The 13,083-nt window shown below is 37.5% G+C and overlaps 1 protein-coding gene across 4 annotated transcripts in view; it reads right to left on the reverse strand.

The window, feature by feature from the left end:
* Positions 1-1,535: 1,535 nt before the first annotated feature.
* CBFB (core-binding factor subunit beta) overlaps positions 1,536-13,083 on the reverse strand; it is a 41,375-nt gene continuing 29,827 nt past the window's right edge. Inside the window, exons 5-6 of one of the 4 annotated variants that reach the window (XM_083515150.1) lie at positions 10,799-10,925; positions 1,536-3,755 (exon numbers count right to left, since the gene is read on the reverse strand). In XM_083515150.1, the coding sequence (XP_083371276.1) occupies positions 3,733-3,755; positions 10,799-10,925 (150 nt within the window). In that variant the 3' untranslated portion in view covers positions 1,536-3,732. The remainder of the gene's footprint in view (positions 3,756-10,798; positions 10,926-13,083) is intronic. The other 3 variants (XM_083515151.1, XM_083515149.1, XM_083515148.1) reach the window with 3 other exon arrangements.

A 13,083-nucleotide genomic window follows, 5' to 3' on the forward strand; every position in this document is an offset into this window, starting at 1 on the left:
AGAACAGCAGGTGAACTCATTGGCATGTGGCTTCATTGACTCTAAACATAAAAACAGCCCCCCCCACCGCCAGTTTTTTGAACAGCAGGGCTATATTATATTACGAGAAAAAGAAAAGAAAGGCAGCAGTGTTCAAATCTCTCTGAGACAGTGAGCATTTTCAGTAAGCATTTGTGGAAACAGGTTAAAAAACACTTGCACCAGGGTCTTCCTTGAAATATATTTTTACCTCTAAGTTGTGCTAAACGTATTGTTCTAACTCAATACCTTATGCATCCACCTATCCAAAGTCTTTATATTGAATGTATTTTCTCCACCGCAGTAAAAAGGCTAGAGAGTTTGAATTTGAGAAGCAGATTTGCCGACTGTTCAGTGAGAATCAGATCAATTCTGCCATTAAATTCTTAATGAAGTGTCATCCCAAGCCCTTATATAGTGTATTGAAAAGCAGAATGCAGTAGAAAAGTGACATTGAGCACCTCAGTCAAAACAAATGCAAAATAAAAGAATGCCCTGACATGGGATAGTAATGCAGCTGGAGGAGGAGGAGAGGACAGCGCATAAAGAAAGAACTGTGAGTGGAGAGGAGCCCTTTCCGCATCCTCTGGACTCCCTGGGGAACTCAACAAATCTGCTGTACCTGGAGCTGGGTGTGGAGAGTGCAGCTGGATGGGACACAGCTGTGGGCAGCCTGAGGAAGTACCATGCACCTTGGGTCTGCCCATAAAAAGCAAGCGTAGAGTGAGAGAATGTAATCCGTTTTGGAAGGATGCTCGACTTCCGAAACATTTGCATTCTGAGGCGTGGCTTCTGACTGGCACTTACTTCCAGGTTTTCGACGTTCAGGAGCTAAAACATTCAGGAACGGAGCAGTTCGAGAACCGAGGTTCCACTCTGTGTGTGTGCAATGTATTTGTAATATTTTGTTTAAATTGTCTGTTGCTGCTTTAGATTTTTGTACACTGCTTAAATATATTTTTAATATATTAAGCAGTATATAAATTAAATAATCAAAAATCAAAATAGGCATTCTGCAACTGTAATGGATGGAGGGGAGGTCTGGGGTTCTTCATACAGCCCCATGACCTCAAAGACTGCTTGTTCTTAAATTGGATCTGTAGGGCAAGCTAAATGATCTCAGAAGAAGAGCATTCTTGCTCTCTGGTGATGATGAGCAACTCCTACCTATCAAGGCAATGGAGGGAGGGAGAGAAGATGTCAGAAGTAGATTTCAAAACTGGTTTCTGGATGTTTCAGAACCTAATCAAAAGATACAAAATGTAACTTTTAAATATCTATTAATTTTATGATTTAACTCTTGACTAAACTTCTCTATTCTCAAATTGTATTAGCAAAATTCTTAAAAGGGAAATAAAAGGATTAAAAAAGCCCTGAGATGCCACAATAAGCAACCCACAAGTCCCCTAAAAATGATAGTACTTTGGAATATTTGCCGAACTGTCCTTTATCTCTAAGCATACAATGGCACGTGTCAGCACTTGACAGTTACATGTTACAAAGTAATTTACAACCACTTTGTTTCACTCACATAAGTTTATTATAAACGTAAGGTTAACATAGCACAAAAAGATAGCAAAAGCAATCTTGAAGCTTAAGGCAACTCTTAAAGAGATGAGTTTGAAGATGATGCAACTCTTGTTTAAATAGAAATTATGAAAAAATATCAAATTGCATCAATAACTTAAAGTTTTTAAGTTTAGCAGGTCTGCACTAGCTAGCACAGGGAGAGGGCTTGTGATCTTAATGCCAGCATTAAGACATGGTGGCCCAGTTTGGACAACTGTATCTTGGCTCAACAAGCCAATATGTGAATGAGTCTATTGCCTGGGCACACAGCACCTTTGTTCCTCCCTTGATGATGCAGGTAGTAAAACCAGGAAACCTGTAACTATCATTAGTTACAGTAGCAAAGGGGCTGTGTGCGTGAGCAAAACATCTATTTTTATATTGGGCTATTAAGCTGAGATATGATCATTCAAACATGGCCATTAAGTAGCCAAATTCTAGATAATAGGGAGAGAAGGTTATTTACACACAGACAGCAAAGGTATATATGCAATAGTATAATTTGTGTACTCATGATTTGAAACTACTATCAGAAGTAATCAGGAAACACCATACTATTTGAAATACAAAGGAAAGGAACATCACTGACAAAAATGAAACAGCAACAGAAAACTACTTTTTGGACCATTCTTTCTTCACTGGATGAGGAAAATGTGCATGGAAAAAATATTAACATGAGCAACATATTTCTATTTAATGGATCTGTTTGGGACAGAACCTATGGATGACTGTTAAGAGTATTAAAAAAAGATTCAGAGTTGTCATATCCAGGGAAGTTGTTCAGATATTTGTAATTGTTATAAGTTCAACTACCAGCATTGACAAGGAATGTTGCATTCTTCTCATATTAAGACAGAAAATGAATGTTGTGGTTTAAAGCCTAAAATGATAATTTAGATTAGATTGATGTTCACGCCACATAACAAATGGAGAAACAAAACTGGTTTGACACAAGATTTGGTAAACAGTATTCTTGAGTAATATAATAGAAGAAAGCAGGGACTGAAGTGCAAAAGTGAACAATCCTTAATAATTATTTTCTCCAAATCTTATGCTACTGGAAAGTATCATAACAAAATTGTTAAGTAACAAAAAAACACACCAAAGGCAACTTTGGGCCAATATGAGACTGTTTTGCATACAATTCAAATGTCTCAATTCGTATTTTAATCTAAGCTAAAGAATAGGATACAAAAAGAGTTAAGCAGCTACTTTCAACATGATTGTATTCAAGATATCAGCTTCACCCTCAGCCATCATAGACTAATGTCAAATGCAATCAGAAAGATGGAGTATCCCATTTCAGATTTTTACAGAGTCCCTGAAGAGCCATACTGCAATGACTTCCAATCAGTTTCAGCAGGTTATCTGAACTACATTAACTACAGCTAGTAACTGCAGAACAGAATCTACAACAGAACGTGCGGACAGATTAAAATCTCATTTAGACATTTTGCCATCTAAAACATTAACTTTAAGTTAACAATATTTCATAGTATATTGGAGTGTGGTTTTTTTAAAAGTTTATAAACATGTAATTCAGTAAATCAATTGACAACACTCTTACTTGGTCTAGGCTGCATAATGTAAAAAGAATAAAATGTGTTGAAAGTTAGAGAAGAGAAAGTGCATAAAAAGACAATACCACAAAGAATGCATGTGTAAAAGCAAGAACACTATGACAAACAAACTTCCAAAAGCCCATATAAAAATTATTTTGAAAGTTTTTGTTTTTTAAAAAAGTCACAAAAAACTTTATTCTGCAACGTTTGACCTATTCTGAAATGAATGAATATTACAGTTGAGGAATTGTTTTTATAGCTGCATTAATTGTTCTCGTCACTAAAATAGTGCCAACAAAATTATAAGCTTGCATAGAGAAACAAGAATTTCAAATCCCCATTGGCAACATGCTTAAAGAAAAGAAATGCAGATAATACAACACAAACATAGTGCAAACCATGGCGGGACATGATAGTTTGGTTGCCGCAGGTCAGGGAATAGACTATAGTATATACCCAGTTATCACAGTTTCTGGTCTTTTAATTCCATCATTTGCCAAGTTTAAGCGTCACACTCATGGCACAACCGTTGTTCACTTAACGCAGTTTGAGATCATCACCACCTCCTAGGGTTGAGCCAGGACTAGGGTCTTGTTGTCTTCTTGCCTGAATTAACATGGGAAGGTGGAGAAAGGAGGAAGAGAGTTAAAATGTATTGAATATTTTAAAGCAAAATATGGTTTCAAATGGTGTATATCAATATTCATTCTAAACCAGCACTATGAATACTTGACAAAAATGGTCCTCTCTATCCCCATGCTCTTCCCCAGAATGGCCATGGCACACTTTTCCTCAAATCAAAAAGGGCCCCATAGAGCTAGCAGGGCAGGCTCTCCCAGCTATTAAAAGGGTTAGGATATGAGGTGGCAGTCTTAACCCTGGGAAAGGGAAGAACAAGCATCTCTGCCACTGATGTCACTTGGTTGTAAGCCGTTTCTACTTACGCCACAGGAATGGAAATTTTACTTTTCTTTTTAGTGGGGGCATAAAGACCATTTACATGTACTCACCTTCATCCAAATATTCTAATATAAAAACCAGACCTTATGAAAACCTGTAGAAGTCATTTTTTGGCTTTGCTCAGACAGGAATTTATAAATCATGAAGGAAACAGTGGCCCAGTTCAGTCATAGAGGGGAAACCAGTGGTTCCCCTTATGTCTAACCTGGGCTAGTATTGATTCTATTCAGAAAGACAAAAAGAGGAAATTGACAAAAACTTAAAAACAGCACGAAGGATGCATTTATTAAATGGCAAGTGACATTTCTGACAACCTGCTTTCATTGAAAAAATGAATTTTGTTAAAAAAAGTTAAGCAAACATCATTAAGCAAAACTAGAAATAATAATATTTCTCTACCACTCTTCATTTGAGAATCACAGAGCAGTTTACAATATAAAAACAAAAATACATAACATAGTAACAAATGAAAACAATACTCCCCCAGTTAGCCAAAGGCCTGGGAGGACTGCTTTTGCCTGGCGCCTAAAGATATGTAACGAAGGTGCCAGGTGCAACTCCTCTCCCCACCCCACATCTGCTCTCTCTGGAGGATTCCCCAACCTGCTGGAATAGATTTTAGGGGCAGACTGGAAGCTGAAGGAGGGAGAAGAGAAAAAGGAAGTGCCTTTTGCAAAAGCAGAAGTCTGCTGTGCAGGTGGGATGCCACAGTTGGATATCATCCTTATATTTTTATCCCTTTTTATACCCAAGAGACTACGAAAGAGCCTCAAAATGAAATCAGTCACAGCATTTTTTTCTGTATGCTACAAGGAGCTGCAAATCTCTGCTTCTAACAGTTGCACTCTTTGTTGGTAAAGAAAAGCGGAGTATGCTGTTTGTTATGACTATTCCTCTGGCCTTGCCAGATAATCATAGACAAGGTCTTGGGAAGCTGACCCCAAGAACAAGTGCTCAAGTGTTTATATCAGGCCCAAGCCCACCAAGGGCCAGTGAAAATCTCAGTGAAGACAGTTGTCAACACTGAAGCTACACAAATCGCCTGTAAGGAGTTTAACGAGTTGCCAGCAGAAGAAGGGAAAGGATTCTCTGGCAATAGAAGGGACCATAAGATTTTGTCTGTTTCCTCATGCTTTGTTCTTTATTTTCCTGATCCTGTTAATGAAAAACCTGTTAAGGAGCAACTTTGGTGGTCTTCATTGCCCATCTGAATCCTAAAGTACCCATCCCTTAGGAAATCTCACCCCGCACCTTCTCTGTAGCCCAAGACTGTGCTGAAAACCAAGATAACATGTTTGTGTTTCATATTACTGTTTTTTCTTCAAAAAAGCAAACACCTCTATATTAGTACTACCCTGGCAGAACTTCAGATTGATGTAGGCACATATATTTTCTTGTAACCTATTATTTCATTGGAGTATTTGGTTCTCAGTGTTTAAGAAGCTGAGCACCCCGATCTGGTGGAATGCATCATACCATGGAACCAAGTTTTACTGGCAGTTTCCTAAGGGAAAAAAATTACCTTGGGACAAGCCTTGGTAATTATTATATACCAATTGGTCCTCAGTATTTAGCAAAAAAAAAAGGGGGGGGGAGAGAGTCAGTACAATGTAGAGGCAGTTAAAACACATCACTGTAACGTAAGTTGAACTAAAAAAGGGTTCTACTCTTGCTAGATCGTGCCTGTTAGCCAAACTCCAAAATGTACTTTAGTAAAAGCACAAAGACCATCATAGGCATCTAGTTATGATTCGACATTGGCTGGCATCAGGGGAGTTGTCTTGTGGGGTCCTGCATGTGTCAGAAATTGCAAAATGATTTTTAGTTAAATTAACTCTCATTCTGCATATTATTGTCTTGGCTACCTCAAAATGAAAAATTATGAATTAACTGTTTAAGCAATTCAAGTTAGCAAAGCAAATAAATAAGGCAAGATTCCATATATACAAATTAAGCTTTAGTTCTGTTAAGCTAAATAAACTGTGTTTTACAGACAGTTCTTTGTTTCATGGTCTGAGTGTATGAAATTCAACCTCAGCAACTGCACTTAGTTTGTACTGTTAATCAATTTTCAGCATGAACAAAGAAGTCCCCATGACCCAGTTCATGGCAACTCCTGCAGATGGTGCTGGCTATGTCATACAGGCAGATTAGGCAGTCAGCTACCAGAGAGACACAATTTAAGGTGCTCTTACTGGAGTTCCTTAGCTTCTTGTGCTTCTTTTAATGTGTGTGGCTTTACAAACCAAGTATAATCCAGAATTCTCTGCAAAACCACAGAAAATTCAAATCTGTTCTCTCAATTTGTACATAAATGTCATTGCCCCACCTGATGTGGGAAATGCCCAAATCTGTACTAGAAGTAGATGATGTGAGGCTAAGAGATGCTTTTTATATGACCTTTTGCTATCCACAAGAGATATGAAGAGTGTACCCTGGATATAAATCACTACTTAAAAGGAAAAAAATAGTGACTTTCATTGTAAGGGTCATTCATTTTCAATTGACACCAAGCACAGCTTTTTGTGTAAGAAGCACGTTTTTCATGCTGTTTCACAAACGGCAAAGAAAAACTGAATGAAAAGGTAGTTCATATACGGAAACTTTTTTCAAAATGCAGTGGGAAAGAGAATAGACAGCGGCGACAACCATTTTGCTAAGGGTATTCAAGCACTGGAATGTGATGATGGCAGATACATACTGCAATGTCAAATAACTTGAATTGTATCACAGTAAATTTCAATTTGACATTTCTTTAAAAATGCAAAATAAAATATTTACAGATATACAGTATTAAGTCTCATGTATTAGCATTTCAAAACAAACACATTTTTGTTTTGTTACTGAAATGCTTTGGGGGGAAATAAACTTCTGTGTTACTTAAGCAGAATCAAGGTTCACTTTCTCTCATACATCATGGCAACTGAATAGCACAGCCTTATTTGTTTACGGCTGCAATCCAACTTTCCTAGGAGTAAGCCCCACTGAACATATTGGAACTTACTTCTGAGTAAGCACACACAGGATTGCACTGTAAAGATGTTATCTAGCAGCAAATGGTGTACATAAAAAGTGCAACTGAATGCCATACTAAGAAACCCTTTTACATTTTGTCCAAAATCAATGCTGAGTGTGGTATCATGCAGATCAATTTTGCAAGTCAAGCAATACTGTAATATAAGCAACTTCTTCCAGTCAATGCAGGTTAGAAAGAGGCTGAGCATCAGCGAGACAGTGACTGACAGTGATCAATAGTAATTATATATTTATAGCATCTCCACCAGACATGAAACAATACTTTCTCTACTGAAAGTACATTTTATCCTAGTGGGAAAAACCCATAAGAAAGGTAGGATATTTAGCTGCCTTTCATAGACATAAAGATATGATACTAGTGAAACTGGAAATAGTATTAGGTGGCTAGGATTCAATTTTCAGCTACAATTTCATGTTGTGATAAAGTTTCCTTATTAAAGGAAATGGCCAACTGGTAATTTCAGTATTTTAAAGCATGCAAAGTAATGTTTCCATCACCATATATTCTGATGTTAGATGCCAGCTTCTCAATCTCTCCATACAAAAATCCATCAAGGGGTAAGACATTTATTTCTTATATTCATACTCTGGATTGCGTTCTTCTTTCTGATGCCTCCAGGCTGCATGTTGAAAGCTTGCTTTCCTCCTCCCCTAGACACAACTGGTCCAATGAAAAGATTCATCTGAGCCATTTTGAATTCTATTTCTACATCTACTTTTATTTGCAAAACTCTGTTTTGTTTTGTTTTTAAATAATTCAGAGGGGTTTGTTTCTAGGATTCTTGTGACATCTTGAAGACAGTTCTGGCATAAGCTATTGTGGACTGAAGCCTGCTTCATCAGATGCATGAAGTGAAATCTTAGTTGGCAGTTATATGCAAAATAAATTGCAGCTGGTGATAATTAGAACATTTAATTTAACATATATTTGTTAAATAGGCACACCTTTAAAGCTTTGATTGTTATTTTGGTTGTTTTTACTAAAATTATACAAAACATTAGGATAGGAAAAGAGTTTGGAAACTTTAGCACATTTACTGTCTTTCAACAACAGAAAACAACTTTTTGTCAAATTCTCTTTATGCTGGGGTAGGAGAGTGCTACCACAATATTAACAAATACACTGGGAAATTGCCTGTCTATGACATCAGCCAAAAGTATATACAGTAAACAGAGCATTTGTAATGTTCTTGTCTGAACTGATTTGGACATTTTGCTATATTATGCTTATTGAAGCATGACCAGCAAAGAATCAAAGATGCTTTGCTGAAAATGATTTTGTCATTTATTTTTATCATCCTTCCTGCTCTCAAACTGTCAACCTTCTGTCATAAAGAACAGCTATCAAATAGCATAAGGGCCTAATATTCTTCATTCTGTACCATGAAAAACTCATTTCAATGGCTTGTATAAAATTTGCATATTAAGCAGATGTATGCAAATATGCTTATTTTGTGCAGGCTTGTCCATAAGCAGAGACTGAGAGATATGCAAAGTACTTTTAGTTCAACTCTCAATCCCTGCTACAGAGATTGAAGGATGCTGGATGAGGTGTTTAGCATAAAATTCTAGTTTACCCTGCAGTTCCAGAAATGTTGGACTTTGTTTAGGTTGGCGTATTATGCAATTCTTTGAAAGGGCAGAAAAGCAGCAGAATAGGTACCAGCAGTAGAATTCAGCAGCTGAAAAAATCTCAGCTTCATTTAACACAGATCTGTAAACTTAATCAATAACTAAAATAACTTATTTGCTCAGAAAAAACTTTAATAGGCTGCTGTAATTAGAAAACATTTTTCAAATACTGTTTCAAGCCCTGTGCCATAACTTGTTTCCATATTATTTGTGTTGTACATCTATTTTCTCCTTTCAAGTAAGCATGTCAGTCTTGTATTTTTTAAAAATTGACTTGCTACTTTATACAAATGTTATTTGAACATGCTCTTATAATTTTATTTGTGAAATCTTTCACTTATGCAAGATTATAAAAAAATGTTTTTGCAGTTTCTTCAAGTGGTAATCAACAACAGTAGCTCTAATAAATCCAGAACAGTTCGGCTGATTTATCCTTTAAAATAGATAAAATAAAATTCAAAATGTGACTGATTATGTTTGAAAGATTCAGTAAGAATTTTTTGTTGGATTTCTTTGCAGATGTAATAATCTACTGGCTTCTTAATAGTTAAAAAAGCGTTGCACAGCATGTTATAAAATAAAGGAACATCTTTTCTAGGAAAGAAAGCTGTATAAATAAAGAATAAATTCTGATCATTTTCATATGCTGCTAAGGTTTGGCTGAATGCTTCCCAAGGGCTGGCGCCTCTCTTTCGGTAGGGGCAGACAAAGTATTGCAAGGGTTTCTCTGTCTTCACTGAACTCAAATGTGGTATCTATTAAAGCCATTTAAACGATGCATTTTATATATATATATATATATATATATATATATATATATATATATGCAGACTTTGCAGCAGCTCAAGGTATGATTTATAACAATGAAACTTTCAATCTTCATTGTTCCAGACTTTAAGTGGTCTACTTTGTATATGTATGTGAAAAAAGCAGTGTTTCATGGTTTGATTTTTTAAAAGAATTTTTTCTATATCTTCCCTCTATGAAAATAGAACCAATGCTGAAGCTAGCCAAGATAATCTTTTCATTTACTCCATGATCAAGACTACTTCTAAAAATGTATTAAAGTTGAGGGGAAATGAACAAGGGGAAAAATACTTAATTTGGTTTTGAAGTATTTTTAAACAAGTATTACTTCCCAAGTATGTATGTGTGTATAAAGGTAAAGGTAAAGGGACCCCTGACCATTAGGTCCAGTCGTGGCTGACTCTGGGGTTCTGGCGCTCATCTCACTTTATTGGCTGAGGGAGCTGGCATACAGCTTCCAGGTCATGTGGCCAGCATGACTAAGCCACTTCTGGCGAACCAGAGCAGTGCACAGAAATGCCGTTTACCTTCCTGCCAGAGTGGTACCTATTTATCTACTTGCACTTTGACGTGCTTTCAAACTGCTAGGTTGGCAGGAGCAGGGACCAAGCAACGGGAACTCATCCCGTCACGGGGATTCAAACCGCTGACCTTCTGATTGGCAAGCCCTAGGCTCTGTGGTTTAACCCACAGCACCACCTGTGTCCCAGCGCCACCCACGTCCCGTATATGTGTATACTGCCCAACAGATATGTACATTTGCCTCTTTTCCCCCATTGCTCTATAAAAAAATAAATCTGCCAGTCTACTATACCATTGATAGGACAAACTTTGGTTCTTTATTTAACAATGTACATACATAATTCAATGCAAAATTCTATCATATGGAGTAACTACTGTGGCATATGCAGAAATAGGGCACACAGTCTGAATTACTTTGTCCAAGAGGTGAAAGTTAACAATGCTGGATTAGATCATTTTAAATTAAAATATGTTTTAGCTTTAGGGATTCTAAGATCAGCAGCTATGTACTTTCAAGTGGCAAAATTGCACTGGTTGAAGAATTTGTACCCTTAATGTACTAACATAATGCTTTTAACCCAAACAGGATTCATTAAAATGACAACATCAAAATAAAACATAAGATTTTAGCAACATGCTCCAGGCAGTAGTTTATTGAGAAAAAAAATCTAGATTTTTGATAGAGTACTAACCAGTAACTGACAGCAGCTGTGAAACTCTCACCTCCATTTCTTCCCGATGAGACCTGTCTCTGTCCTCGAATTCACGAGTTCTTCTCCGAGCTTCTTCAAAAGCCTGCTGTGCCAATGCATCTTCCTGCTACCAACCAAAAGTACAGGGTCACACAAGAAGCACCTTTACACTGATTTGGGGGGAAGACCTCTCCAACTGCTCACCTCTAGACATCATTTAGGCAGTAGTGGGCTGTGGCATGGCCCTCCCAACACTGACATAGCTTATCTATATGGGGCAGACTGTGGTGAGATTAAGACTGCATGAGCACACCAGCATGAGCACTGCAGTTGCTCTGTTGGTGTACCTGTGCAGTCCTATCCTATTAATGCTAGTATTGGGAGGGCAGCTTTGCCACACCATAAGGGCAACCACTGGATTTAGGTGCCTTTATTTTAAAGAAACGGAGTAACAAGACCACCTAAAGAGATGAGCTACTAATCATGAAGAATCACGAAGAGGAAAATCTCTGCCTCTCCCTGCTCCCTGCACTGCTACCACTGGCTCCTGCTATTTTTTGGGGACCATAAGCACCCAAAAGGGGCAAAAAGATTTGCTCTAAGTGACATCTCTCCTCCTCCTCCTTCTTAGACCCTGAAGATAGTGTCTTCTTGTTCTTGGTCTCCATCAGATATTCCTCCAGAGGATCCCCACAATTCCCTCCCACAAGAAATGCCCAGTTGCCATATTAGTTTTGGATTTTGCATCAACATTCCAGGTCTTGAGCCACATCAGTAGCCATAGCCCTGGTGGCAAACTGTGTGGCATCCAGCCCCACATCCATCATAAAGGCAAAATCTTTCTTTGAAAAGGAAGCCCACCATGCCACCGCAGAAGAAGTGGCAATGACCCTCACTACCAGAGGCATGACCTCATGTGCCCTATGGCGAAAGACTTCAGGACACCTATCCACTACATTCTTGGGGAAATCATACCTATGTCTATGGCAGCCACCAGGCCAGAAGAAATAGGGGAAATGGGGCATCTACCAAAGAAACCTTGAGCTTTGCCATGCTATATCTGGGCAAGGAGCAAAGCCTCTTAGGAGCCAAGCCCAAATAGTGCACCCCATTAGGTTTGGCCCACTCCCATAGAACATTTCTAAATGTTCTTCAGAACATTTATTTCTAATAGTTGCAGTGAGGTTGTTCAAATTTCTTTTTTTGGTCCTCCCCACAAACTAATTGACCTATTTTAAAGAACTACTTGTCTAACAATATGCAATAAAGTGAAATTCTCTTGCACTTTTCCAAGGCAGAATTACACTCTTTCTTCTTCATCTTGTCTCTTTTAATAGTTTTTTTAAAAAAAATAATCAAAACTTTTAAACTACATTTGTCAAAGTACAGCATGCTACATTCAGCATGATGATTTTGCTTTAATAGTGTGGCTTTGCAAAAATGTGCAGGTTAAATAAGTCCTGCTCCAGAGAATCCAGCTACATTTTAATATACCAAGGGACTAAGTACATTAAATTTTAAAATAAAATGTCTGTAGTGAGAGAATGTCAAATTGCCTTTTTTGCCTAGGGCACTTCCTGCACCCTAAAGCTATTTTATGAAATGATGTGGAAGAGTTCCCCCTGTGGCCTTGCTTAGTTTTAATACAAACATCTGTCAATCAGTAAACATCAGCTTAGGCCCAAGCAGCATGCACTAAAGGGCAATGTGCAAATTTTTCATTAAGGTTTATTTTTAAGTAGCAGCTCCATCTCTCCTTGGCAATTTTTATGTTGGAACAGCATAATACAAGGTCTTTCAGGGATCTGATTTTTTTTAAAAAAATCAATATCTTTTAATAGAGAAGCAAGACCCAAACAGCTGAAAGCAGGATGTTCAATAAAAGGCCATAATTAAATAAAAGCCCTCTTTTTCTAAGAGAAGAATTCATTTCACAGGTAGAAGCTGTTTTACGACTTTTATGTGAACTGCACAAATATTTTAATTAGTAATTAAATCCAAACTGAGGGCATCATAATGCCATTATGTAAATCTAGGGTGTGAACAGATTTGGAATACTGGGGTATAGTTCTGATCACTTTACTTGAAAAAAGATATTGTAGCGTTGGAAAAGGTTCAGAAAAGGGTACCCAAAACAATCAAGGGGATGAAGTGACTCCCCTGTGAGTTAAGGTTGCAGCTTTTGGGACTTTTTCATTTCATTTCATTGAGAAGAGGCAAGATGATATAAAATAGGGTGCAGTATGGAGAAAGTGGTTACAGATTTTTTCTCTCTGGCTCTCTTA

Source organism: Podarcis liolepis (genome assembly GCF_965112155.1).
Source record: "Podarcis liolepis genome assembly, chromosome: 7".
In the NCBI taxonomy this organism is placed as follows: Eukaryota; Metazoa; Chordata; class Lepidosauria; order Squamata; family Lacertidae; genus Podarcis; species Podarcis liolepis.